This window comes from Astatotilapia calliptera, chromosome 22 (assembly GCF_900246225.1).
Source record: "Astatotilapia calliptera chromosome 22, fAstCal1.2, whole genome shotgun sequence".
Lineage (NCBI taxonomy): Eukaryota > Metazoa > Chordata > Actinopteri > Cichliformes > Cichlidae > Astatotilapia > Astatotilapia calliptera.
The window spans coordinates 30748970-30776208 of NC_039322.1; the positions used below are offsets into that span (position 1 = coordinate 30748970).

The 27239-nt window shown below is 43.2% G+C and overlaps 2 protein-coding genes across 11 annotated transcripts in view; one reads left to right on the forward strand and one right to left on the reverse strand.

Annotated features, from left to right (window-relative positions):
• Positions 1 to 2461: 2461 nt before the first annotated feature.
• LOC113014910 (growth factor receptor-bound protein 10-like) overlaps positions 2462 to 27239 on the reverse strand; it is a 72773-nt gene continuing 47995 nt past the window's right edge. For 8 of the 10 annotated variants that reach the window (XM_026156745.1, XM_026156742.1, XM_026156741.1 and 5 more), the window contains 12 exons: positions 22614 to 22770; positions 20210 to 20325; positions 19056 to 19130; positions 18195 to 18332; positions 17930 to 18040; positions 16236 to 16334; positions 16057 to 16134; positions 14775 to 14891; positions 14236 to 14302; positions 14030 to 14117; positions 9128 to 9221; positions 2462 to 8091 (listed from right to left, as the gene is read on the reverse strand). In XM_026156745.1, coding sequence (XP_026012530.1) covers positions 7945 to 8091; positions 9128 to 9221; positions 14030 to 14117; positions 14236 to 14302; positions 14775 to 14891; positions 16057 to 16134; positions 16236 to 16334; positions 17930 to 18040; positions 18195 to 18332; positions 19056 to 19130; positions 20210 to 20325; positions 22614 to 22770 — 1287 coding nt within the window. In that variant the 3' untranslated portion in view covers positions 2462 to 7944. Of the gene's footprint in view, positions 8092 to 9127; positions 9222 to 14029; positions 14118 to 14235; positions 14303 to 14774; positions 14892 to 16056; positions 16135 to 16235; positions 16335 to 17929; positions 18041 to 18194; positions 18333 to 19055; positions 19131 to 20209; positions 20326 to 22613; positions 22771 to 22940; positions 24019 to 24089; positions 24202 to 27239 lie in introns of those variants that run through there. The other 2 variants (XM_026156747.1, XM_026156748.1) reach the window with 2 other exon arrangements.
• LOC113014913 (uncharacterized) lies at positions 9230 to 14023 on the forward strand. The gene is made up of 2 exons (XM_026156751.1): positions 9230 to 10807; positions 11247 to 14023. Exon 2 carries the CDS (start codon positions 11968 to 11970, stop codon positions 13096 to 13098), a length of 1131 nt encoding a protein of 376 aa, XP_026012536.1. The 5' UTR covers positions 9230 to 10807; positions 11247 to 11967; the 3' UTR covers positions 13099 to 14023.

The following is a 27239-nucleotide window of genomic DNA, read 5'->3' on the forward strand; positions in this document are numbered from 1 at the left end:
CAGAGCGATAGGTCAAATATCCTATAACATTTGCCCAAATTCATTCATTTAAACCATCCAGAATGTCCAAAAAGCTTCTGTAGAAAATGCCTTCTAAAGACAATTTTTTAGGTATAGCAGAGCCGTTATTAATCTTTTTTTTTTAAATATTTTATTGTATTTATTTAATCTTTTTGTCAAATGTGGCTTTCTGGTATTGTGGTTAAAACATCTGCATTATACGTGAAAGTTTCCTGGTTTGGTACTGTGAGGATACACAAAACCCACCCTCAGAGGGTCATTAGCTAGTTCACAAGCCCTGATTGTTGGGAAGTCTGTCTCATGAAGAGCATCCGGTGTAAAATCTGTGCCAAATCAGACATTTGGATCATTTTGCTGTGGTGACCTCTTGGGAAATAAGGGAGCAGCTGAATGTAGCTCTGGTTAATTAGTATATAATAAAACCTGTTACTGCAGGGTTGAAGCAAGCAGCATTTATAATTTTCTAATCCTGGGTTAGTGAATATTTTTTGCTGCTGTAATACCGTGAAATTATTATTTCTTCTCCAGATGTGCACAAATGTGGGTTTAAAAACCCGATACGGTGTTTCCGTTTCGTGCTCACAGTTTCCACTCTTTATAAGACATTAAAGACCAGTTAGAAACACTTATGTGTGAACAGATCTTTGCACCATCTGGTGCCTTATTTGAACTTGTATGACTCAAAGTCAGCAGGTTTCTGACACTGGGGGCGTTCACGTGCAGTGGGATGTTCCAGTACTTTTTAACTGAAATAAAACTGACCTCAGCATGGGCACACCTCTCCACATGCCTTGAACTGGCTTTGACAGCTTTTGCACAGGACGGGCAAGATTAAAGATTAAAGTGTGCAAACAGGAATATAACATGTTACACAAGCAAGATCAAATTGCATCGATTTACTTTACTCGTGCTTTTGTCTGTAGGTAAGTCAAACTAATAAAATAAATTATTTGATTCAGGTAAACAAAAGTAATTCCAGTGACATTCAACATGTTGCTCCAATGATGCAGTGGTGCAGGTTGAGGTGTTATCCTTTTCTGCTTCAGTAAAATTTGATAACACTGATAATAGCAACTTGTGAGGTGATAGATGCACCACTGTGTTGCCCAGCTATTTGTATACTTACACATTTATTAGCCTAACTACATGTGAGGTTAGTTAGTGTTCTACCCTGTCCTAGTTTAGTGGTAATTGGTCTCAAAAAAAAAAAAAACACTGGACTGGCTTTTTGCACTGCAAGCTGCATCCACACACCTAGATGGACAGATCGGGGGGTAGTGAGGGTTCACTGTCTTACCTGAAGACCTTATGAGTGTTGGACAATGTGCTCTAAATCTCGAGCCACCGTAAAAAACGGAATATTTGGGGACCTTAGTGGAGAGCCAGGTAACCAGTGAAGTGGTCCATCCGGGAGATGTGACTAAAAACAAAAAGTATCATTTGTACTACACTGCGCACAAATTATTAGTTCAATTGAAATCAGTTGTAATTATATAGCGCTAACTAACAACAACAGTCACCTCAAGGATCTTCATATTGTGAGATGAAGACCATACAGCAACACAGAAAACAATCCAACAATCAGATAACTCTGTATGAGTGAGTGGGAAGGAAAAACTCCCTTTTAACAGGAAGAAATCTCCAGTAGAACCAGGCTCAGGTAGGGGAAGCCATCTGCCGTGACTGGTTGGGGTCTAAGGCTCATCTATTTTTACTCAAATGGCTAGTGGGTTTTATCAAAAGAAGTAAATAAAAGAATAAAATAAATAAACAAAAGCAATTTCCTTTTAATGTTACTTTATCTTCTGCACGAGAAGGGAAATGTAGAGATATGCAAAGTATGCAAGACCTGGATTGAAAACCAGGAACAGGTTTGATGAATCCAAATTTGAAAGTTCTGGTGCAACAAAAACTTCCAGAAACTCTACAGTGACTTGCAGGATCTACAGTCACCTGTAAAACACGGTGGAGGCTCCATCACAGTTTGTGCTAGAAACCGGCAAAGGGTGTCAGGTGTTTTTTCCCCCCAGAAATCTCTGCAGCTGTTTCCCATTTCCTGGAAAAATATAAAGAAATAAGGGGTGGCACAATACTCAAAAGTAACTGTTTTTTGGATACAATGGACAATCCTAGAAGCTAACTAGCTATCTCTGTAGCCTTTAAATTACATTATTTATTACAGTTAAATATATTTGCTTCACATTTCAAATGAAAGATTAATTGATGATAAAAAGGCAAAATGAGAAAGACAGCTTCCTGTACCTTATTAGACTGGAATACTCTAAGGAGTATCTGATTTACTAATCCTGAAAATCTTCCATGAAGAATGAAAATGTCCAAAATTGGAATCTGGTTGCAAGAATAAAAGCGAGTGAGAGTACATAGCGTATCTAATCCAAACTTCAAACAGCAGAGAACAACAGAGCAGGAGTCAGGCATGTTTGGTTTATAGCAATGTTGTCTTTTATTCTAATTTCCAATAAACAGAGAATATATCAGTCCCTTATTTGTACAAAAAATACCTGAAAAGGATACAATGTAGATCCAGGAGCCGCACAGACAGAATGAAGCAAAGCACAGTGGAGGAGTGTACATCAGAAAAAATGATTACAGTTCATTTGATCCTTTGTTTTTTTCCTCCCTGGAATTTTATATTTGACTTCAACTTATGATGACTTTGACCCAGCAATAAAAACAATGAGTTAGCTTCACTTGCACCTATAGTGTAAGTCACCGAAGTTCAGTGGGACTGACGTGTGACGTCCACATTAGCATTTAGTTCCGGTAAGGCTGCATTTCACAGTCACAGCTAATTTGAAACGCAGTGTGAGAGTGGACGGACGGCAACTAGGGAGCTGTGACCGTTTCAGAAAGAGGCACGTGCTGCGAGAGAATACAAAAAAATGTTACGCACCTTTAAGAAAAATAATCAGACAACATAGACATTATAATGAGATGCACAATCCTCTGGAGCTACAGCTTATAATTGCACTACTTGTGATGAAAAGCTTAAGAATTAGCGTGTGCGCTCTCCATCAAAAAACAATGCTGTGTGTGTGTGTGTGGGCTTAATATCCAAACATGGAGTATAAATGACAGAGAGGGAATACTGAAAGAGTTGAAACCTGGCAGAGATGAAGACTCCGACAGCCTGTCAGCTTATAAACACAACTGAAGTTCAGAAATTTGACACATGCCAAAAATCCAGTTTGATTTCTTAAAATAAAATAAAAAAAGAAGTTTAATTTAATTAATACTGTATATGCTGTGGTATACGTCATTTTGTGGCAAACCAAAGACAATACACAATAAAGTCATACACACAATCATAAAATAAAAAAAAGGAAAAAACAAATCATTCTTCATTTTACATGGAGTTATGAGCAAAAGCATAACAGCCCATACATAGTGATCTGTGACCTAGGTACAGTGTTAGATCTACATCTTCTCCATAGCTTCACATACTTTGAAAACAAGACTTTATACTGGTATATATTCATATGATTGGACTTCTGTGAACGATTGCATTGTAGCACAGTGACTTAAAAAAAAAAATGGAGGGAGGACGGTGATTTTGTCCCCGCTGACCCATAGTGACGTGGCTTTCATCCTCTGTCAGACAGGGAAGAACCTAAACTGATGACTGGGAATGCTGGGAAACTTCCAGTCAAACTCCCGTCTCCTCTAAATCTGCAGCTTACCCCCCCGACTTTACCAGACTGTCTTCTTACCGCCTCTAAAAGGGCAAGCGCGTTAGCCAGCAGACTTCCTGAAGAGTGAATATAACAGTCTGGTCATCCGCACACCAACACACACATTTACCACAGGGTCATATAGCTTACAGGCTGGACACAGGTGGGAGAGGGGGGCGGGGGATTCAAGCATTATCCAATCCCTGGAGAGAGTCTGACCTGACTGACCAGAAAGGCCTGATTGGTGGAGTGCAGAGCTGGTGAGTCGTTTAAGTCACGCGATTAGTTGGCTGGTGGCGGCAGTGGATTGTGTGTGTGTCTGTGTGTGTGTATCAGTGTCGGTGCTTAGAGTCTGCCGACCTCATTCTAACCCTGTGAATCTGGGGTAGGATGGATGGAAACTGCAGGTGAGGGCGGGACGGGTGCTGCACAAAAGCAGGTGTTATGTCACACGGGTTCAGTTGGTCATGTGACAGTAGGAATGACAAAAAGGATTCCTCGTCTCCTTTCTTGGGCATCTTTTTCCTGTTACTATAAATAAGGTCAAAAATAAACTAACTCGTGATCTGTTTAAGCTACTTTGAGAGGAATTTCTATGTGAATCTAATTCTTTGGAACTGATCTCTATGCTGACTATTACAGATTCATTTTTAGAGACCTGGCAACAGCATCAACAATTGGCATTTTCTCTTACATGTCATGAATTGGTTGATGACAGCTCATTTTTTTTCAGTAGACCAACTAGGTAGAGGGGGGAAAAAGCTTATGATACCGACTGATTCACAAACTGATGCCACTTTAATGAGTTTTGAACCATGAATGCTAAGATTGGGCATAAGGTTAAGGTTCTGTGTTTAGCATTTAGCCACCTATTAGCAAACTCGTTCTCTGTAACATACATGTGGTATGTTCTAGTATAAAGCTAGCGTTCAACCAAAAATTCAAGGAAACCGAAACAGTAAAATGGTAACACATTTTGGACACATTCACGTGACAAATGTTTTCCATGAGATCTACTATCACAGCAGCTAGACTTACAGACTAACCATCACTAATATCCAATTTAGTCAATTTAGAAGATTTTGGTCAAATTTTGGTGTACTGAGATTTCTCACATGGCATCATATTAGAAACGATACAACCACTAGTTGTCAGGGAAACATATTTACGGACTGGTTGGTAGTACTTCCAGGAGGTTGGTGGCTCTCGCTGGGTGAAATCAGTTGCAAAGTAGGTGCTATAATGGAAACCTCCCAATGACTCCTTTGGTTGCTAGCATATTTGCATCGCTGTGTGTCATGTATGTCTGAAAGATATTTGTAATTACTCTCTGAGCAGTAGTAAATTGTCACACAAACCAGAGATGGAGAGGATTCCTTCTTCAAAGTAAAAGCTGTGCTTGAGATTTACAACCAGCATGTTTCAAAAAAGGACAACTTTTACATAAATACAAATATTCCTTGTTTCCTTTTTTTGCTGCACTTTTTACAGTTTCCAAAATGTTTTCCATACTGACAGGTGGGTCATTGGGGAAAAATAGGGGCCACTGACCACCCGGAAGGCATGTGTGACTGAGACTTTATTTTTCGAGTGAAAACCATCAACCTCCATTAACTACTTGCAAGCATTAAAGTAATACTTATTTCCCCATCATGACCAGTGGTTTCCAGCTGGTTGCAGACCAGTCTGTAGGCTTGTGTGATTGGGGCCTTGTTCACTTTATCCTACATTGTCACATGTCCAAAATGGCCGACAAGTTAATGTCACATGGTTAGGGGTCATGTGTCTACAAAAAATAAAGAATGAAAAAAAAATCTCAAGAACCAAAGGTGACAGCTAGTACAACAATCTGAAACTGGAGGTTCAGTTCACTAAACCTGTTATTTGAGAAGCTTGAATAATTGAATACTTTTACTTTTTCAAAATGAAAGAACAAAAACAAATACTTGTTGGCCCTTAATTTACTCAAACAATGACCTGGTACTACTAAACTAAGCGAAACCCCTCTGTAATGTTAGCTTCCTATGTCTCTGTAGCGGTGGATTTGTTGTTTGATGGATTGGTTGTGAAATCAAGAAAGAAGCCATTTCTGCTTGATTGTAATTTAGCGACCCTGTTGATGTTTAACAATGGTGCTCACTTCATGCAGCTAATGGAAATATCTAAATATAGAGTTAACTGACATTTTATCCAGATCTGAGATTGCATCACCAGTACATGTTTTCAAAGTTTTGTTCCAATGGATTTTTACTTTACAGGAATCTTTTAGACCTTTTGGAAAATATATTTTTTGCTTTCCTGTTAGAAAAGAAGGCAGAGATGAGAAGCTAGCTAGTTATGTGTGATGCTAGCTAGCAGTCTACAGCCAGCTAGCCAAGCTCAGTAAAAACATCAGATAACTTTCACAAACTGTTGTTTCCAGGATGATAAAACATGTTGATTACTGACTTTAGAGGTGGCTTTAGGCAGACTTTCTAACTGCACAGAGTCAAGACTGCTAGTCACGCTAGCATTAGCCTCATATTTAACGTACAGATCCTGTGAGTGTGTTACATTTCTTGACAAGAAAGCAAAAAAGGACTGTTTCCCAAATCTCCCACCATTTCTCCCCACTCATGATGTTCTTCCACCACCCCTGAATAAAAAATCCCAAACGTGTTACTCTATGTGCATTACTTTTTAAAACATAGCTTCAATTTTATACACAAGGCTCACAATTTTCACTTAAGGCGAGTGAAGCTCATTTGACTGCTTGTTGACACACAGACAACTGAGTTCACGTTTCAAGTAATTTGTTCAAATTTCATATTTAAAATGTTTTTAATAAAAGTTTCGAGAGTGCTTTTGTTGCTTTCAACGAGGGAACAGTGGTCAGAATCCGAACACGACAGCTCCAACCCATCGACAACAAATCAGGCTGATTTTTTTAAAAATGTGCAAGCAGAGAGCTCAGAAATTATTTAGTAAAAGGAAAACATTCAAAGACAAATTCACCAACAGATAAAATAACCATTTTGATTGGAAAAAAAAGACCGAAATGGTAGAAAGCTTGGGCTCGACACACTTTAAAGTGAGTCTATTTGAAAATCTTCCTCTTCTTCCTTAAAGTCTTGAGACACCTACAGCTGGTTCAAGAGCACATTCATGTTTTTTAATTGTTGTGGTCTTGTTGGTACGACACACACGGCTGGGGAGGTTAGTTAGATGTTCTTAAACCTTACTGGAAAGCACTGCATGATGTGACTGTGCTCCCACACCACCGTAATCCAGCCAGAGCTGATGGAAATTCACATGCGTGCTTTTCAGAAGGGGAGTGAAGGAGGAAGAGGAGGCAGCTTCTCTTAGCTAAAGAGCTGTCGTCTGTCCGCTCGGGAGTGCAAAACAAGTTCTTCATTGAATCAACAGTAATAAAACAGCATTAAAATGACATCAAGTAATCAACTCTACAAGAGAGGCTTGTACAGCCTTCCTGATAAACATTCCTCTGTCCTTTCAGCAAACCCTCGCCCCTGCTCTGCTCGTCTTGCCTTTCAGCGACTTCTCGTTTCTCTCCCGACTTTTTTCTGAGCTCGTGTGGAGGCGGGATTGGGGTTGCATCAGGGGTCTGTGGGTCGGGACACGGCAGCGATGCCACGTCATGCCCCGCTAAGGTGTTTCCGGGGGGTGGAGGGCAGGGTGTCAGCTTATCCAGACTGGACTGCACAGGTTGAGAAAACTCCTGGATCAAGTTTGATGGGACCCAGGGAGGTTCCCGTCCATCCCTGATGATCATTGAGGAAGTCAGAAGGTGGCGCTCCCCGCCCACCTCGGTATCGAGGACAGGGCGGGCACCACAGCTTATCAGGCCTGGAGGATGGGGAAGGTGGGTGGGTGGGGCTGAAAGGTTTGGGACTCTAAAGGAAGGGATCCATCCAAGAGACCCACTGGAAACATACTGTAGCCATCTTGTGGTTTCACATCACGCTGGTCTTTTTCTGGGGTCTGAACACCAATAACAAAACAACCGCAGGAGTCCACAGTCTTCGACACTTGGCCGTTACCCACTGGGGGACATCGACTTCCAGTCCTGGCTCCTAGCAGAGTTGTTCACATCCGCAAAACAGGACGTAACTTTTCTCAATCTCCTCAACCCCCACTGCGTTGGTAAGGGAAGGGGTAAAGGGGACAGAAGGGGAGGGAGGGAGATCTCAGGGAGAGAGGTGTGCAAAGAAAGGTTTGGGGGGGAGGAGTGTCACAAGGCCACAGCGGTGCATGGGTGTTTGAGCTTGCAGGGCAGCACTCCTCTGTTAAGCTGGTAAAACTCCACCAGGTGAATCAGATCGGTGAACTTGGTGGCGCCGTCGTCGAGGCTGAAGAATACCTGACCGTCCTCCTCACACTTCAGAGCAGAATCAGACGGAGGAGAGGAGATAGTTTAGACACCACATGACAGAGACTGATCTTTATGAGGTAACGATAAAACATGGAACATCTGACAGGAGTGCAAACAGATGATCACATCCAGGTCTACATCGCCAGGCCACTGTACTGCATTTATAAGATAAGCAAATGATTTAATATCAAACACTAATGAAGCCAGTTAGGTTTAGGGTTAGGTTTAGGACATTATCCCTTCTCAGACCTGGAGATGACATTAATATTCAGTACAGTCTGTGGAGTGATCCGACTGGCTACTTTTTGCATTTCTTTGACGATATAAACTACAAACCAACAAATTTTATACTCCTACAGATTAGTTTGTCTATCAGTCACTTTGATCCACACTAGAATATCAGGGATGGATGAACATGAATGAGTTTTATCAACTGGGCATTTTTAACATTTACACTTTTGACTGAACGGACAGAAACTCCATTGGAGGAGAATGGCCATCTATTATCAGTTCAATGTAATCAGTCTGAAATACATATATACCTTTTTCCAAATAAAGTTAAAACACTTTCTCCATGCAACTGCATCTTTGTCAATAACTGATTGATCTGTTTCCTCTGAGCTGTTTCGAGCTGATTTCTGTCCTGCAGCAAAACAAATCTAAGTGCACGGCTGCCTGGGAGGAAGCAAAAAACACATTTTAAAATCTTAAAAAAGCACAGCGTACTTTGGACACGGGTTGGTGGTGATGCTAAATGAGTGTAGCAGGCTCGCTGGGCAGAGTCTGCCGTAGGGTTTTTTTACACTATAGAATTAAACTGCATCGCAGACTATTTTTAAAGATGGACCTGCTTCTGGGGACAAATATACTCCTTTGCCGGTGATGCCAACAAGCCACAGCAGCTGGTTTATGAGACTGTGACTGCAGTTTAGCAGTCAGACTATAACAAGAAGTCAAATTTGTGTCATTTTCACACCGTTTCTCATTTCAGTGCATCTTAACAGAGGCGGTGAGATTTTTCTTGCTTTGTAATCACACTGACCGGTAGGATCTGGAAGTGCTTGATCTTCTGGTGGTGGCACAAGGTGAGCACGAATGCCTTGGGATTACTCTGACTGTCCCGCAACAAGAATAACCTGAAAGAAAAAGATTACATCATGAGAACTAGTTCAACCACCTTATAAAAAGGACTGACATATCTACCATGAATTTCCATATGCTTGATAATACACACCTTGAATATACTGCTCAAAAAAATTAATGGACCACTTTGAAAAATCACGTTGGATATTACTCCACTGGGTAATGTGTTAGGATGAAAAGATGCCACATCGTTTGATGAAAACTAAATGATCAACCTACAGAAAGCTGAATTCAAAGACATCCTGAAAATTTAAAATGATGCAGCAGGTTATGGATGGTGTACCGGGGCATCTCCTCCCAGATCTGGACCAGGGCATGACTGAGGTGCAACCTGGTTGCTCAGATGCACTGAAACATAGAACATAATGTGGGGTGTTCTGTTGCATTTAGGTCAGGCCAGCAGGGCCAGTCAATGGTATCAATTTCTTCATCCTCCAGGAATTGAGTGGATACTCTCACCACATGAGATCAGAGATTCCCATTCAACAGGAGGAAACCAGGATCCACCCAGCACCAGAGTAGGGTCTGAGAATGGCTCCAAAGATTCCACCCTGATACCTAATGGGAGTCAGAGTGCTGTCACCTAACCTGTAGAGGTCTGTGTGTTTCCCAGACTATCATTGACCCACCACTCAATCGGTCATGCTATGTTACAGGCAGCATAATGTTCTCCACGGCTTCTCCACATCCTTTAATGTCTCTAATACGTCCTCAGGGTGAACCTACACTCATCTGTGAAAAGTACAGAGCTGCCAATTCTGGTATTCTATGGCAAAAGCAGATCTGGCTCCAATGTCCTGGGCAGTGAGCACAGGGTCCACTAGGGGATGTCGGGCCCTCAGGCATCATGAAGTCAGTTTCTGATTGTTTGGTCAGAGACATTTGCACCAGTGTCCTATTCGAGGTCATTTTGTATCTCTGGCAGCGCTCACCCTGTTCCTCCTTGCACAGTGGACCCTGCTGATGGGTTAAAGACCTTCTACAGCCCTGTCCAGCTCTCCCAGAGTAACTGCCTGTCTTCTGAAATCTCCTCCATGCTCTTGAGACTGTGCTGGGAGACACAGCAAATCTTCTAGTAATGGCTCGCATTGATCTTGATTGGTTTGTACTGTCCAAGCTGTCCAGCCTTGGTAGGGTCCAGGTATCGTCTCATGCAACCAGTAGTGACACTAGGGTTGCAAAATTCCCGGAATTTTCAAAGATGGAATCTTTCCATGGGAATTAACGGGAATTAACGGGAATTTATGGGAATAAACGGGAATTAACGGGAATTTATGGGAATAAAGTGGGAATTTTCAAAATTGAAGGTTGGCTCTTCTTAGGGAACTTAAATATAGTTGAGGAAAGTATATTTTAGCATAATATTGACAAAAACAAACAAATGCAATTCAAATACACTTGAATATCCATGCCATTCCTTAATCACATGTACAGAGCACAAGCTTGCTGCATGGCTATTGAGACCACCTACTGGCACTGTGCATGCCTCCATCACATGTACACATGGACCACACTTTTGAGCCTGAAGGACAAAGAGTATTAAAGGCACACATTTGAGCCTGTGGACTTAACAAGTGAGGTAAGTTTTGATGATATTATGGGAAAATATATTCATTAAATGTTTAAATTGTGAATATCACATAAAATGTATTAATCTGGTAGATAGCAATCTGATAAGGTGCTAAATAAAATGCTAGCATCTGATAAGATGCTAAATAAAATGCTAGCATCTGTTAGATGCTAAATAAAATGCTAGCATCTGTTAGATGCTAAATAAAATGCTAGCATCTGTTAGATGCTAAATAAAATGCTAGCATCTGTTAGATGCTAAATAAGCCATAGCTAGTATAACATAAAGAAGATGCTAGCTTCCTCATTTGGTTGTTTTGTTTTGAAGATCATTCCAGTTGTTTAGCTAGCCTTACTATTTATATCTGTTTATTATCATATTGCAATTGTATTATTACGATCTCTTGCATTGCATTAGCATTTTTACAAGCTCTTGTTTTATTTTACAGAAAAATGCCACGTGCGCTATCTGATGTGTGGAGACATTTTACACCAGCTAATGTACAAGGGAAATCTGTATATATGTGTAAGTATTGTGATAAGACGTACGTGAAGAATGCCACAAAAATGCAGCAGCACATTGCAAAGTGCAAAAAAATTCCTCAAGGCCCAACACATGCAGCAGCCAGGAATTCCACTCAAGGGGAAAATGAATCTGTTTCAGCTGTATCAGAGTCAGATACCCACTCATCAGCTCCTGGTCCCTCTGGCATCAGAGGATTCTTTGATTTTATGGATGACACTAGCCAGAAAAACGCAGATGAGTGTTTCGCTCGTGCAATCTATGCAACTGGCTCACCCCTGATGCTGACATCCAATGTGTACTGGAAGAGATTTTTGAATGTTCTCCGACCAGCATAGATTCCCCCAACCAGACATGCATTGTCTACTCATCGACTGGATGAAGAGTTCAGTCGAGTTCAAGCAAAGGTGAAACAGACCATTGACCAAGCTGACTGTATTTCAGTCATCTCTGATGGATGGTCCAATATCAGGGGACAAGGAATTATTAACTACATAATCACCACTCCTCAGCCCGTGTTCTACAAGAGTGTAGACACAAAGGAAAACAGACACACAGGCCAATACATTGCAGATGAGCTAAAAGTGATCATCAATGACCTTGGACCAGATAAGGTTTTTGCACTGGTCACTGACAATGCAGCCAACATGAAGGTTGCCTGGGCACATGTGGAGGAGACCTACCCTCATATAACTACTATTGGCTGTGCAGCCCATACACTAAACCTTCTCCTAAAAGACATAATGGCACTAAAAACAATGGACACTCTGAATAAGAGAGTGAAGCAAGTTCTGAAATATGTTAAAGGCAAACAAGTAACTTCCGCTACATTTCTGTCAAAGCAAAAGGAAAAGAACAAGAGTACTACACTGAAGCTTCCCAGCATAACGCGATGGGGTGGTGTTGTTATCATGTTTGACAGCCTTCTGGAGGGAAAGGAGTCTCTGCAAGAGATGGCCATATCCCAGTCTGTAGGCATCGACAGTGACATTAAGAAGGTCATCTTGGATGATGTGTTCTGGGAAAGAGTATCTAGCAGTCAGAAAATCCTCAAACCTATTGCAGCAGCAATAGCAAAGATAGAGGGGGATGGTGCCATCTTGTCAGATGTCCAGTGCCTTTTTGCAGAACTCAAAGAAGAAATCCAGACAATTCTGCCCACTTCCCTACTACTGAAAGCAGAGGAAACGGCTGTGGTCAAGTCATTGGAACAGCGGAGGGAGTTCTGCATGAAGCCAGTGCATGCAGCAGCATACATGCTGGACCCCAAATATGACAAGGGCATACTTTCCGGGGAAGAGATCAACGGTGCCTATGCGGTCATTACAGCCATGTCTGACCACCTGGGTCTCGATAAAGGCAAAGTTCTAGGCAGTTTGGCAAAGTATCGAACAAAGCAAGGCCTTTGGAAAGGGGATGGAATATGGCAGTCATGCCAGCACATATCTGCAGCCACCTGGTGGAAGGGACTATGTGAATCTGAGGCCCTTGCACCTGTAGCCTCCATCCTCCTCCAAATCCCACCATCATCAGCCGCCTCCGAGCGCAACTGGTCACTGTTTGGGAACACCCACACAAAGGTTCGCAACAGGCTCACAAATGTGAGAGTGGAAAAGCTGGTCGGCATTCGGGCAAACCTACGGCTCTTTGAGCCTGACACAGAGCCATCCTCAACAAAGCTGGAAAGTGACACTGAAGAGGAAGACTCAGAGTTGGATGCTGAGGAAGTGGACATGTTGTTGGATGATGATGAGGTCCAGGAAGAGTCTATTGACTGAGCAAAAATGAGAAAAGAGGATTGCTTGAAGGAAGATTTGAATGTTTAATGGGACGTTTTGGAGGATAAGTGGCATTTTTCATTTAACCTTTTGAATGGGACTTTGTGGAGATTTTTGGACAGGGGGCATTTTTGAATGAGCGGGGTTAGGGGATGGTAATATTGAACTCAACATTTCTGTTTTTATTCATCCATGAAACAAGTTATTGAAACGTGTTCTATTCTACTGTACTTACAAATAAATCTGTTTAAATATCTGTTGAAAACATTTTGCATGGAGGTTTTCTTATGATTTCTGTTTATATTTATGCTTGGAAATAATATATTCCCAGTTAGTTCTCCTAAATTCCCATTAATTTCCATAATTCCCATTATTTCCATGGACAGTTTCCAATATGGAATATTTCCAAAATTCCCAAGCTTAACTTACCATGGAAATTTACCGGAAACTTTTCGGAAATTTACCGGAAATTTTCCGCCCCTTTGCAACCCTAAGTGACACAGACCCAAGTTAAGTGCAAAACTAGTGAAAGAAACAGCCAGAAAAGATGAGGAGGGAAAAATGTCAGTGGCCTCCACCTGTTTGGGGGTTGTCTCATCGTTGCCCCTCTAGTTCACCTGTTGTTTATTTCATCAACACCAAAGCAGCTGAAGCTGATTAAAACCTCCTCTGCTACTAACCTGACCACATCAGGTCTCAGAAGTTTAACTGACTTGATGCAATATTCTGATTAAAAAGTGCTCCAGTAATTTTTTGAGCAGTGTTCTTTTGCAGTTTCTGGAAAGCATTAAAACTTGCTCTGTGTGTGTTGTTGCTTTGACGAACCAAAGCACAATCATCCTGACAGCACTTGGACTACTTTGACAAAATTATCTTCCTCCCGGAGCCTTCACGTGAGGAGCGCTCTCCGTTCGACAATGTCGTAACTCACCCATCGACTTGGCCTTGTTGTATCATCATTTTGTGGGCTTCCTCTCTCATGATACGACCATGAAACCACACCTGTGTCCTGTGAATCACTGAAAAACACGGGAAGTTTTTCACGCACACAGACAGACACAACCATATTATATATATTTGTAAATGTATTTATACTGCTCATGGTGTTATTGCTAGGCCAGTGTCACATGAGAGTACCTGTGCTCAGAGAAGATGGATGCAGGGGACTGGGACTGCCCAAGACATTCATACGCTGACTCCTTTTCTATAAACACCACATTTATCGTTAGATATCATCATGTAAAACAAAACTCCCTCAAAGTCAAAGTCCCTAAGCCATGCCCATCACGTGTGTAACCCTCATGGCAAACTAAACTATGTTTAAACATCACTTTGGACCAAAACAAACACAGGAATGTTTTACTGTGAATCACTCTCTTCAATTCTTTTTAGTCCAATAACAAACACTCTACTGAAGGATGCACAGCTTTGGTAAAGTGCAACTACTACACACTTTAATTCACAAAGAAAACGCAGCCTTGTAGGGTATGAAAGGCTTCAGTGCATACCATCCATAAAAGCAGTCAATTTTTAAATATACTGGGAAACTCCTGCATATTCTGTGGTAATCACACAAAGCAGCTGCGGCTTGAATACGTTTGCACTTCTAGTCAGATATCCTCTATTTCCTATCTAAGCCCACCCTGCAGAACAGAATCCTTGCTCCCTCTGCTTACCCTCCAGGTATGCCCTTCTTCCAGGGCGGCGCTCTGGGCCTCGATGGGGTTGTCGATGACGCGACCGGTCCGCCCGGAGAAGTCCATGGCAACCAGGGAATTCTCAGATACGCTTCGCTGTTTGGAGAGCGGCAGGGTGGGTGGAGGGTGATGGTGGTTGGGTAGGGGTTAGAGGGAGGGGGCATACAAGAAAAAGGGTGGAGGGGTGGTAGACAAGGGTCAAGGGTTAAACAAGCCAGACACACTCACTGGAGCATGACAAATCCTGTCTGCACACAGACCCACTTTAGTCAATCCACAAATGCCCCTTTTGAGGAAAAGCACAAGCCTCTGCTGGCTATCTGGCTGTGGGACTCAAATTAGTCAAGACTTTCTTATAATAAATGTAATATAATATAATATAATATAATATAATATAATATAATATAATATAATATAATATAATATAATAATATTACTCTTCACAAAATAATCCAACATTAATTTTTCCCCTTTTTAGGAGTCGTTGTTATATTATATCCTAACACCTTTCAGAAGAAGTTACATTAATTAAACATAATGCTCGAAGATCTGCTGTGTTAATTTTTTCTCACGGTCTTTCTAACCGTTTCCTAAAAGCTTTGATAATCATACACCATTACTCTATTGAACAAGCGCAGTGGCAAACCCAGCTTCAGCTTCTAAACTGAACGCTGAGTTCAGGAAACATCAGGAAAACTGAGTGGAACTGCTTTTAGTTTGAGCTGCCACTGATCGCCTAACACTTTCAGATAGCGGGGTTTGTGAGTATGTGTGTGAAGTTTTAAACACAGGCTAACTCGCTGTAGAAGTATCTAATCTTAAGGTTAGGGCACAGACTTCAATTGTGGAGAATTGCGACTAATTCTATTCACAATCTTTCCAAAGCAGCTTATGACACCTTTTTCAACACCTCATGGTGCGAGGGGATTACACATCACACCTGCAAAAAACAATTCTCCTGTTAACTGTGCATGTGTTGGAACAGTATGTAAATATTCACTTATTAAAAAAATAGGATAAGATGTTTTTTAATGGATGCCATTTTGCTGTAAACTGTCTGCTTACATTAGCAGCAAATGTCAGCAGTAGCCTGGTCATCCGAATATAAAAATCTATTTCAGCAAAACAAGTTTTTTCCTCTTAAGAAGCTTTGAGCTTCGTCCCAAGATTACTATCGGCTAATTCATGCATCAATCTGGATTCGTCCCTGCTGTTAGAGCAGAGCTGCAGTAAGGCGATGTCACAGAGAGCAGATCCTCACCACAGGTGCAGTAAAAGGCGAGAGGTTAGACTTCCTCTGCTGGGGCACGTTGTAGCTCTGATACAGCACTATTCCGTACTACGGGGGCAGGAGAGAGGAGAAGGCATCAGCTTAACATCCAAGCACCAACTAACTCATTAATGTTTAACTGCGACGCAAGAAAAGTGCAGGGTTTTTACTTTGAACAGCCTGAAGGCAGTCATCCAGCAAGTCCTGCTCTGCTCGTCCTCCGCACACAGCATTTTCAGTTCCTTGCAGTCGCTCCTCACTTTGCTGGGCTGTCGACCAAACAGAGGACGCAGCGGGGAATTAGATTAACGAGATGCACATCGCAAACATGAACAGTAATAAGGCTTCATGTGACCGTGCCAGAACACAGTCACAGTGCAGCCACTGTTGTGCTCGGCAGCACAGGTCTGCGCCCTAATCACAGCAAAGATCTGACTGCTTTGGGGGTTAGAGTGGCAATCAGGAGTCGATTGAAAAGAATTTAGCATTTTCCACATGACCCAATCTTTATTAAATATTTATACACTGCATGCAGTCAAATAACATGAAAGTAAGTGATACAGTAAGGTTAGGAAAATCTATTTTTTTATGATTTATTTATGGACAGAGTTGCGACTTTCCAGGCAACTCTGTCCAAAATCACAGCTTAGACTTTTTCCTTTCCTCCTTCCACCACCAATAAGGGCATGAGGCACACTGCTCCCTAAATACAACCCCATACTGATAAATTCATTCATGTCACCATGGCAACAAACCCCACCACCCCCTCACCCCACCAAGAAAAATCCCTCACCCAATCCTGCACTGTCACCCCCGCTGACAGCATCTGACACGCCAATCGTCTAGCACGTGTGTGTCTGTGTGTGTGTAAAAGAGAGGTGAAGAGGTCAGGTGGGCCAGATTCCCTGTGCCATCCCTGCTTATCCCCCTGAGCTTATCCCAGATCAGCAGGTACGCCCACCGCAGATACCATCCGGAGCGGGGCACAGTACTGAGAGTGTGTTTAAACCCCTGCTGTGCTGTTTTAAACCCATGTGTCCTCACAGACACGCCCACTACATACAACATATGCAGAGAAGTACTGACTTTAAATAAAGATTTCAAAACTGTGAAAAAATCTGTCAAATGAGACATTTTTTAGCTATTAAAGAACAATAATATTCATCTCTAGTGGGAGCCCTGAAGTTAAAAACTGCACTTCCTGTAATGACCACTAGAGGCTGACTCTAAGACTGAACCAATCCCCACAGACTCCCATGTTAGCACAACTTCCCAGCATGTTTACAGTCTGTTCAGCCAGTTCTTTCCTTTATAACCACAGAATGAGAGGTGAGATGTGTTGTTACTGACCAATGACTGTATACAGTCATTGTTACTGATGCACTGAAACTTTATTAAAGTTGAAGTTATGCAGTATTAGCGGATTAGCAGCTGTAGCCGCTAGCTGCCCGCTGAGCTACATTTCAGCTAATCTGAATCACTGCACTTTAACTGCGTTTGTGCATTTGGTACCTTTTGGAGCATTTTGTGTGTAATTATGTGGCTAATAATAAGGCCTGAAGTGTGACTACTTCTACTAACAAACTATTCGAGAACTCTTAGCTTCAGTGTTGCTGAGTCAAGTTCTACTTCCATGTTATTTAGCAAAAATTAGGATGAAATCATGGCTAAATATAGCACATATCTGTTTATGGATGCAGCTTTCTGACCACCCAAACGCAGTCACCTCTGGCTCCACAAAAATAACAACCAAGCGGCCAAAATCCTAAAAATCTGAAGCCTCAAAACATGATTTCACAAACCAGTGGGTGATGTCACTGTGGCTGCATCTTTATTTACAGTCTGTGGTTTGTCTGTGTGTTACCTTGATGCAGAACTGGTAGTCTGTGGGGGCGTTGTGAAGTTTTCGGCCCGTGATGACGGTGAAGACGTTACTGTCCTCCAGGTCTGACAGTACCTGCAAGTGCCGGGGCTCCTGTGGGGGTTGTGAGGGTGGCGATATATGATTTAAGCTAATGCACAACAAGCGCAAACACACACACACAAATTGTGGGATTAGGCAGCTGACAAGCCCTAGATCTAGTTTACTTCCCACCACTTCCACAATCAATAAAGCAATACTTTCTCACCTTGGATGTTCCTTTAGTGGAGTAATAAAGGCCGGAGCGGCGCAGGAACATGTAGAGCTTTTTCCAGGACTTGCGTCCAGGCTCTTTCACATGCAGATAGCCCTGAATCTCTGGACAGCTGCTTGAGTTCAGAAAGTTCTGGAAAACGAACGCACAACAACATCTATCGTTAATACTGCTGCAGGGCAAGGATATTATAATTAACCAAAACTAAATATGGTTTGTTAACTAAAATAAAATATAAATAAATAAAATTAACTGAAATAATTTGGTGGAACTTGGAAAACAAACTAAAATAAATATCCTTAGTTTGAGTGTTTGTTAGTTGGGTAAAAAGTTGTATTACAGCTTGCCTGATGAGGCATTAGTGGACGTGTTTGCTGAAAGTCTGGATGAGTCTCTATGAGTCAACCGCGTTCAACACGTTCTGTGTTTTTATTGCAATAACTGTGATTTTCCCCAAATCTGACCTGTGACCTTAAAACTCAAACTGAAGCTAAGAGAAAACAAAACTAAACAAACATTTTCAAATATTAAAAACTAAACTGAATTAAAAAGAACAAGCCAAAATAAAATAAAAATAACTATAATAGCACTGCTGCAGGGGAAGTGAATGCAGCACTGTTTGGGTATCTGCTTTTAAAATAGATCATAATGAAAATCTGAATTAAAAATGAATATCGCAGTGAAATAATGAGGCAGCTTATTTTATATTTCTAAAAATCGGGAAGCAAATTGAGCGCAGCACCATAATCTGTCTGTGCATGCGCATGCATATTTTTGGATGAACAGATGGTAACGCTCTTGAGATATCAGGGCTCGTATAATTCATAGTATTGCTTCACTGAGTCATCAACTCACCTGTAAGAGCTGTGACGGAGGAATTGAGCCATCAGACTCCTGACAAAAAGCCACCATCTGCTCCGGAAAAAAGTTCTGCATGGAAAAGACACACGGAGATCGCCAGTGAGCGAGAGACAAAGAGACAAAGAAAGAGAGAGAGGCACTACAGACCACTTAGGATAGTGCTTCTCTATCCAGAATGTGTGTGTGTGTGTGTGTGTGTGTGTGTGTGTGTGTGTGTGTGTGTGTGTGTGTGTGTGTGTGTGTGTGTATGGGATGTGTGAGTGTTCAATCAACACAAGGACTAAGAGCCAAAGTGGTGCGGAGACAGAGAGAGAGGGCACTCCAGCCCTCGGAGTAGATGCAGTATGATCTCACCCGCTGATGTAATCCCCTTTAACCAGCAGCGCTACTCTTAGCGTGATTGACAAGCCGTGGCCAGCACTCCTGTGTTTTACTGTGCTCATTACCACAGAGCTGAGGTCACCTGCTGGCTCTGACACACACCTAAATCACCCACAGCAATAATGTCACCGTATACCCGGCCAGCACACAACAGTAACAGCCCCACGCTGCGTCCATCGCCAGAAAAGATGCCACGCAGGCCGCTCGGCGCAGAGTCGCTGGCTGCCAGAAGTAGGGACGTGTACGTCTTTAAAAAAACGACGATCGGCTTTGCATTTTGAGATTTTAGCACCTGTCTGAAGGTAGGATAAAAGGATAATGATGAGTTTTAACTGAAACCGTTAGCTTCTTCCAGGAGGAAGAATGAAACAGGAAATGCAGAGAGTGTAGCTAAAATACTTTAGCATTGCCATTTACCCGTCATGTAATGAGGGCTTAAAACCCCAGCTGTGACTCTTTGTCTTATACTAATTGACGATTCCTGAACAGAAAAATGACTAAAAGGTGATTTAAAAACCCCGAAAACACAACAATCCTCTAATTTTTGGCTAAAACGATTAAACACAGAGGTGCTGGCTGCTAGCAACAAATTTGTTGCTGCATTTCAAAAACATCAAAAGATGAAAAACCTTTTGAACCCCAATTTCTCTCCCCCTCTCTCACTCTTTGTGTGTGTGTGTGCTGCTGTGTCTACGTGGCTCTGTGGGGGATGCGTGCTAAACCGAGGCAGTCACAGAAAGGTCACTTTAGGGATGCAGGAGACTCACCAGGGGGTTCCTGAAGAATTCATATTTGGCATAATTCTTCCTGAAGAGGAATTTACTGTCACCGCTCATGGAGGCTTGAACCTGAACCACCAGCTCGTGGTCCTCCACACATCTCTCTGAATGAGGGCACAGACACAGGCAATGTTAAAAAAAAGAAATTGCCCTCTGGGGACGGCGTCAAACAGAAACCGTCCGGTTTTAAATCTGCGAGCGCGGCTTTTAGGGCTCATTTGTATACTAAAAAGATTTTCATGTCAAAAACACCGTTCATTGTTCTTATTTAGATTCATTTTAGGGATTCATCCACAGCATAACAAGCAGCTCTTTTGCATACATTTCCACTTTTTTTCCTCCCTCCTGTGTTGACAGCATATTTAGAAGTGTCCTTGTCACTAAAGGACTTACTGTGAGCTGTAACTGCATCCCCTAGCAGGCTGAACAAAACAGCTTTTGAGGCGCTGAACCTGAATGTAATTCCAGTGCCATACACTGGAACCGTCGAGGATATTTTTATTTTAAAGTGTCTCGCAGAGTAACAGAGTATTAACAAGCTGTTCACATATATGAATAAATACAAGAACCTTTTGTTTGCTTGCTGCCAATCAGAAGAATGCTGGCTTGTTTCAGATAGAGGATGAACAAAGATAATAATAAGGATTATTTAGAACTGTGATTCATGGAAAGCTGCTATGCCAGAGTCCATGAATTAAAAACATGCAGAGATCCATATAAGATGTCTCCAGCAGAAATTTAGCCACATTAACCCCCACATCAGCATTGTGTACAATGACGCAGCAAGAAATAAATACTTTTGATTTTTTTTAAAAACATCGCCTGTTACTAAGAGACGGGCGAGGAACTAAGAGGTTAAATAAGGAGGGGCGGTGAAGAGGAAGAAGCGCTGTGAGGCAGAGGAGGGAGGAGGTGAAGGTAGTGGTGTTGGAGGAGGAGGAGGGGGGGTTTGCAGGAAGATGATGTCATTTATTTAGGCTGATTGCTGAGAGGAGCAAAGCCATAAGCAAAGTACAAACCACAGACAAACACACAACCACACATTACAGGCTCACATAGACCTAACCTGCTCACTGTGCACCACGGAGGCCCAGTTACTTTCTTTGTGTGTGTGCTTGCGTGTGCGTGTCCTCGTCTATCTTAAGTTGAGGGCACATGATCTCAGAGTGATGCAGGTAAGAATTTGATAGTGGTGGGATGTTCCAGTTAGACGTGGACGTGCAGGCAGGGTTCTCCTGTTTCACTGAGGCACAAACACACATTTCTAAACTGAAGCTGTACTCACTTCTTTTTTTCTTGCTTAGCTCTGGCTGTAGTTAAAGGGGTGGAAATGTCTGGACTCTGCGCGCGTCCGCTCGTGCACGCCCTCGTTGGCTACAAGCGGGGGAATTTCCTGTGGACAGTCAGGAAAGGGCCGATTGGCTAGAAAGGCTAGGGGCTCGTCCAATAGAGACCGGCGATTGGTTCCTCGCAGCTCTGGTATGACGCTTCAGTCCCAGGCCTCTCCGCCCTCCACCCCCACCTTCTGTCTGTCTCTCTCTTTCTTTCTCCCTTCATCTCTCCTTCCCTTCTTCCCTCTCCTCTCCTCTCCTCTCCTCACCTCACATTCCATCGCTCCGGTGCACTTTTTTCCCCCCCCAGAAACGCAGATCAAGCAGGAAAGCACAAAGCAATCCTTTGACTCTAAAAATACGACTCGAGAGGAGGAAAGCCTCATTGAGGACAAAGGCAGACCCAGAGAAGAAGAAGAAAAAAATAAAGCTTCAAAAAGGGACACACGGCAAAAGTGAAGAAACGAAGCACGAGTCCTATGTTTTCCTTTTTTTTCCCGCCCCCTCTACCTCTTTTTTCTCGCTCCCCCCACCCTCTCTCTGAGCAAACTATTTGGGAGGGAAAAGCATGTGAGTAGAACATGGAAAATGCTTAATCCTACAAGCACCACACCTCCCTCTCAAGTGGTAAAGCCATGCAAACACTGGTGCTGTGATCAAGTGAATACACAGGGCACACACACCTGCAGAAAAGCACACGCAAGGCAAATATGCAGAGATTTAGCAGGAAGCGTTTATTCTCTTATTAGAAGCTACAAGAAAAAAATTCCTTTTTTCATGGATCGCATTATGTGCTTTTTTCTTTTAATCTACAGGAAAGTAAAATCAAAGCTCCCAGGTTTTTTTAGAAAATGTTATAATGTAACAGATTTGTAACAATCTGACGACCTCACTGAAACTTCTAATGGTGTTTAATCACCTTTTCATCACTGCATAAACACAATACAAGAACCAAAGTAGCTTTAATCCCTTTTCTTGCAAAAAAGAAAGGAGGAAAAAAAAGGCGAGGATCGAGCATCGCTGTCCGCACTGGGATCCACACAGAACACTGAGATTCTTACCAATGCCGAGGATGGGGTGGTGCTCCACCAGCGACCAGGCGCTGTCGTCCAGGCAGTGGCTCTTGTAGACCAGCAGCTGGCACACATCTCGAGTCGTCATGTCGGCCGGGATCTCCACGACTTTGCCGGCCCCATCCTCGCTCCACACCTTCACTATCTGAAAGCACATACACACACATAAGAGGGATGGTGAGGATATGTGTACATGACAGCAGCAAAGGTCATGTTTTCAAAAACAGGTACGAGGCATGAAGTTGCTGTCAGGAGCATTTGCAGAGAGAGGAAAAACAAAAGCTGAGACTACAACAGATGACCAGCTGCAGTTACCTCCATAACCAGGTGCTCTGGTTGGTCCCGTTCACAATATTCTGTCACTCGAACACAAGAAGGTCTTAAAATAAGAAGAAGGATGACGTCCAGGAAAGGCTGGCTGGTCCCTGAGTGTTTAGTTCAGCCCTTTTTGTCCGCAGCAAACGGACGTCAGCGAAACGGACGTTTCCCCTCACATACGAGAATATCTGCACTTGGAAAAGCTTAAAAATCTGCCCCCCCACCCCGACATTTGAACTTTGATGGCGAAACCGTGTGGTGGATTTATACGTGTTGTATATTGTCATTAAAAATGTCACCGCTGGGAGCAGCAAGCGGGCAGAGTTCAAAGTACCTCCCAGTGTTGCGCCATTTTGAACCATTTCAGCCAAAGTGCCCAGACCGACATTTAAGCCGGGTGTATTTTTTTTTTGGCTTCTTCAAGTGTGTTGCTGCACAGACAACCACAGGCCAGCTGCTTCACACCACTCTACGAGCAGATTCACACACACATAGGGACAGATTGCCCTCACAAATATGAGCAAACCACAGAGGCAAAATTATCTTCTAAATCTCAGAAATGGTAGGTGGCTCTTGTGTGTGTTCTCACACGCCCACGTCCCAACATCCTCTGGTCACAGCCGGGGATTCGGCTGCCCTGCACTTCACAGACTGCCAACCAGGGAGCAACTGTTGAAAATTACATGAAACAAGAGAAAAACCTAGTGATGGGCGAAAGGTTGGAAGGTGGTGGGCGGCTGGCCGGCGGCTGGCGGGTTCACGGAAAATTAATTCAGACCAAGGCCCCCGTAGAGCGGGAATACGTAAAAACGCCAAGTAAACGGCAGCCGCGGTGGTCTGGAAACGACACAGAGCGTCAGGAGCAACAGCATGCAGACATGGAGAAAAACTCCCAGCGCAACCAGAAACAACGTCACGGCACTCTTTGCCCCTGCAGAGCCCGAAGACCGCCTCCTCTCTTCCCAGATGCCACAAAGGAGGGGGGACAAAAACTGCATTTATGACGCATTAGTTTGTTTGAGAAAAGTTTTAAACACACTGACCTGAGGGGGGGGGGGATGCAAACTGGCAACCAGACACGCACACACAAGACTGATGACAGAGACCCATAAAAGAAACAAACACACACATGCAGAAGTCTCTTACCTCCACAGCCTGTAAGAGGCAACAGTCTGGAGAGCAGGATGGCATTTTCACACTGAGACGCTCTCCAGTGACACACAGGGACAGAGAGAGAGCGAGAGAGAGAGAGAGGGGAGGGGAAGGGAAACAGGAGGCGAGAGGAGAGGAAGTCAGGAAGAGAGAGAGAGAGAGGGAGGGACGGATTGGCAAGGAGAGCGCTAGAGAGGAAAGAGGAAAGAAGGGGGAGGAAGTGACAGAGGAAGGATGAGAGAGGAAGAGAGAGAGAGACAGCCCCCGACTTCTCCAGTCTTCTCGTGCTGGGCAGCATAAAGACTGAGCTGCAAGGAGTGGTCTGAACAGTAGCTCCTCTCCTCCTCCTCCTCCTCTTCCACCACTCCCCTCCCTCCGTTCGTCTCCTCACACAGGATTAACCCAGTGTGGGATTTTTAAAACGGTGAGCTGCTACCTGTCACGTACGCTACCACTCGTATCTTCAGGGTTGCTTTTCAATCCTCTCCTCCAAACCCGACTTCCCAAAAACAAAACACTGTCAGCTCCTTTTACTGATGGCGCCGCACCAGAAGTAGCAGTCCCTCTCCCTGAAACACACCCACACCTCCTCACATGCACGAGGACAGAAAGAACAAGCTCAAACTACTAAGCCAATCACTGAGCAAACACACACACACACACACACACTGACATTTTCTTTGAGCTGCCTAATGGTTTCAATTTCTAACCCCTCCCTCCCCCTTGTCCTCCCTCCTCTTCCTCTCCTCCTCCTCAGCTGTATGTGAAATACTGTGAGACGGTGTTAGGACCAGAGCAACATGTGTAACGCACAATGACGGCTTCAAGGGTCGCTGAGAAGGCAGCAGGAAGTCTTAAAGGCAAAAAAAGGAAGAAAAGTTGGGGTGATTCGATCTGAAGCTGCACAGATCACGTGCCGGCTGGGCAAACAGTCTTTGGGGTGGGAATGGAGGGGAGGGCTAGAAATGGAGGGATGGATAGATGGATGGATAGGCGGGTAGGTTGGTCAGCAAATCTGGAGGAAAAAGGAACATGCCGATAACATGTGTGTGTGGGGGGGGGGATAGAAAGAGAAAAGAGCGAGAGCTATGGAGGAATGTCAGTAATGCAATACTGAGTCATAATCAGGCTCATGTGTAGAGCACAGGCCAGCCCAGCTGGCCCCTAATACAGTGTGCACGCCAACTATGAGGTGCATGCGCTCCAGCACAGACACGGGTACAAAGGGGGAAGACAAAATGTAAACTATGAAGACGAGCTCCAGGAGATTTTTTTCCTATACGTTACTGCTCGACGTTTGCTCCAGCCTCATGCTGCAGTTTGGCACTCAGAGTTTACGTTGATTACAGATATTAGAGAATCCCAAATATGATGAGAGAAAAGATTGGAAGAGATAATGAGCTCACTTTTGGAGTCTTCAATTTGTGTTTTTCGACTTTTTTTAGTCGATGTTTTTACTGCCAGGGTCCTTGGAAAGTTTAAAATCCCTTTACCTAGTTTCATGTTTCCATCATGAAACTTAGCTCACCTTGCCGCCCCCCCCCTCCACTTCCCTCTCATCTCTCTCCAGGCTGAGGCTGAGGTTACACGCCTGCTGCTGCTTATAGCAACACATAAAGAGGGCCGTGAGCAACAATATACCGGACTGGAAGGTCATGTACAGACACCCGCGTGCACACACACTGCACACATCGGGTCAGAGGTCAAACAAAATAACTTACACCAGGGTCAAACCCACTTGACCAGGAAGTTTATGGGACCTTAAACCACAAGCTAAAAGTGACACACACACACACACACACACACTTTGAGTTTACTGTGTAAATCCATGCCAGTGCCACTGTGAGAAGATCCACAGGGAGCCTAGTTGAAACTTCTTAACATGTTTTTTTCCATCTTGTAAAAACTTTAAGTGGCACAACTGATAAACTCTGGAAGGCTTTACTGTTTCTTGGCCGTTGTGAGAAATGGAAAATTGCATACATACTGTATATAAATGTGATTCTTGTTGCTCATCAACCATGAAATGTTCAGAATATAGATTCATTCTCCTGTTTTCTGGCACGCAGGACATTTAGTGTAGCCAGCAGTACAATCCATATAAACAGACAAAAGCTGCAAATGCTCACCAGCAGGCAGACTTTCCTAAATATTTTAAATAACATTTACAAACTGTCGGAGGTTTCTTCCTGTTAAAAGGGAGTTTTTCCTTCCCTCTGTCGCCAAGTGGTTGCTGAAAGGGGTTCATCTGATTGTTTAGGTCCTCTCTGCATTATTGTAGTTTCTGTACCACACAATCTGAAGAGCCTTAAGGTGAATGTTGTTGTGATTTGGTGCTATATAAATAAAACTGAATTTAATTGAATATTTTCAAACACTGAAAATGTATTACCAGCAGAAACCAACACCTCCACTGATAGCTGACTATGCAGCCACAGTCAGCTAACACACCCATCACTAATGCCAATTTTTGAATGCTGGCTGCTGGTGACTCCCACCCTGCTCTGTTACAGCGTCATCTGCCTTTCATGTCTGAGTGGTCGGGTTTCAGGCCAGACAGAGCTGATTAGCTCTGCAGACAGGCCAAACTCAATTTTACCTCACTGGAGAGCCATCGCAGAACTTCGTCTAGTGGCTCGTTTCCCTGCGACCCACCACGGACAGGGCACACCGTCTGTCCCACACACACTTGCACGCGCACAAACACACGCACAAACATATATCAGCCAAAAGTTTGATGGATATCTACTGTTCAGTTCGAGGAACTTATCGGGTTTAAAGATCGCTCATGTGGGCACGGTGAAATCAATCCAGTATGACAGAATGTACAACAAGTTTCTAGCTCCACCACACAGCAAAATATTTTTTTTAAAAAGAGTTAAAAGAGCACATTATGTTTCCATGCAAAGGTCCACATCCCTTCCACACATCTTCTTTCATCTAGTTTGTCTGAGCTCACCATTCTCCAGTTCCACAGCAAAATCAATACCTGCTGCATAGTTTGGTTATGTAGAGGATACAGTCTCACTGATCTTTTTTGATAAAAAAAAAAGTCCAAAGAATGTGGGTAAACTCCCTCTTCAGGAATTTGGATTGAGCACATGTTAATATCAGAGCAGCAATCAGATGCCGACAAAGAATTTC

Excerpts from the sequence above, each read along its gene's own strand:
- LOC113014913 (XM_026156751.1), top strand. The coding sequence starts at position 11,968 with ATGAAGGTTGCCTGGGCACATGTGGAGGAGACCTACCCTCATATAACT.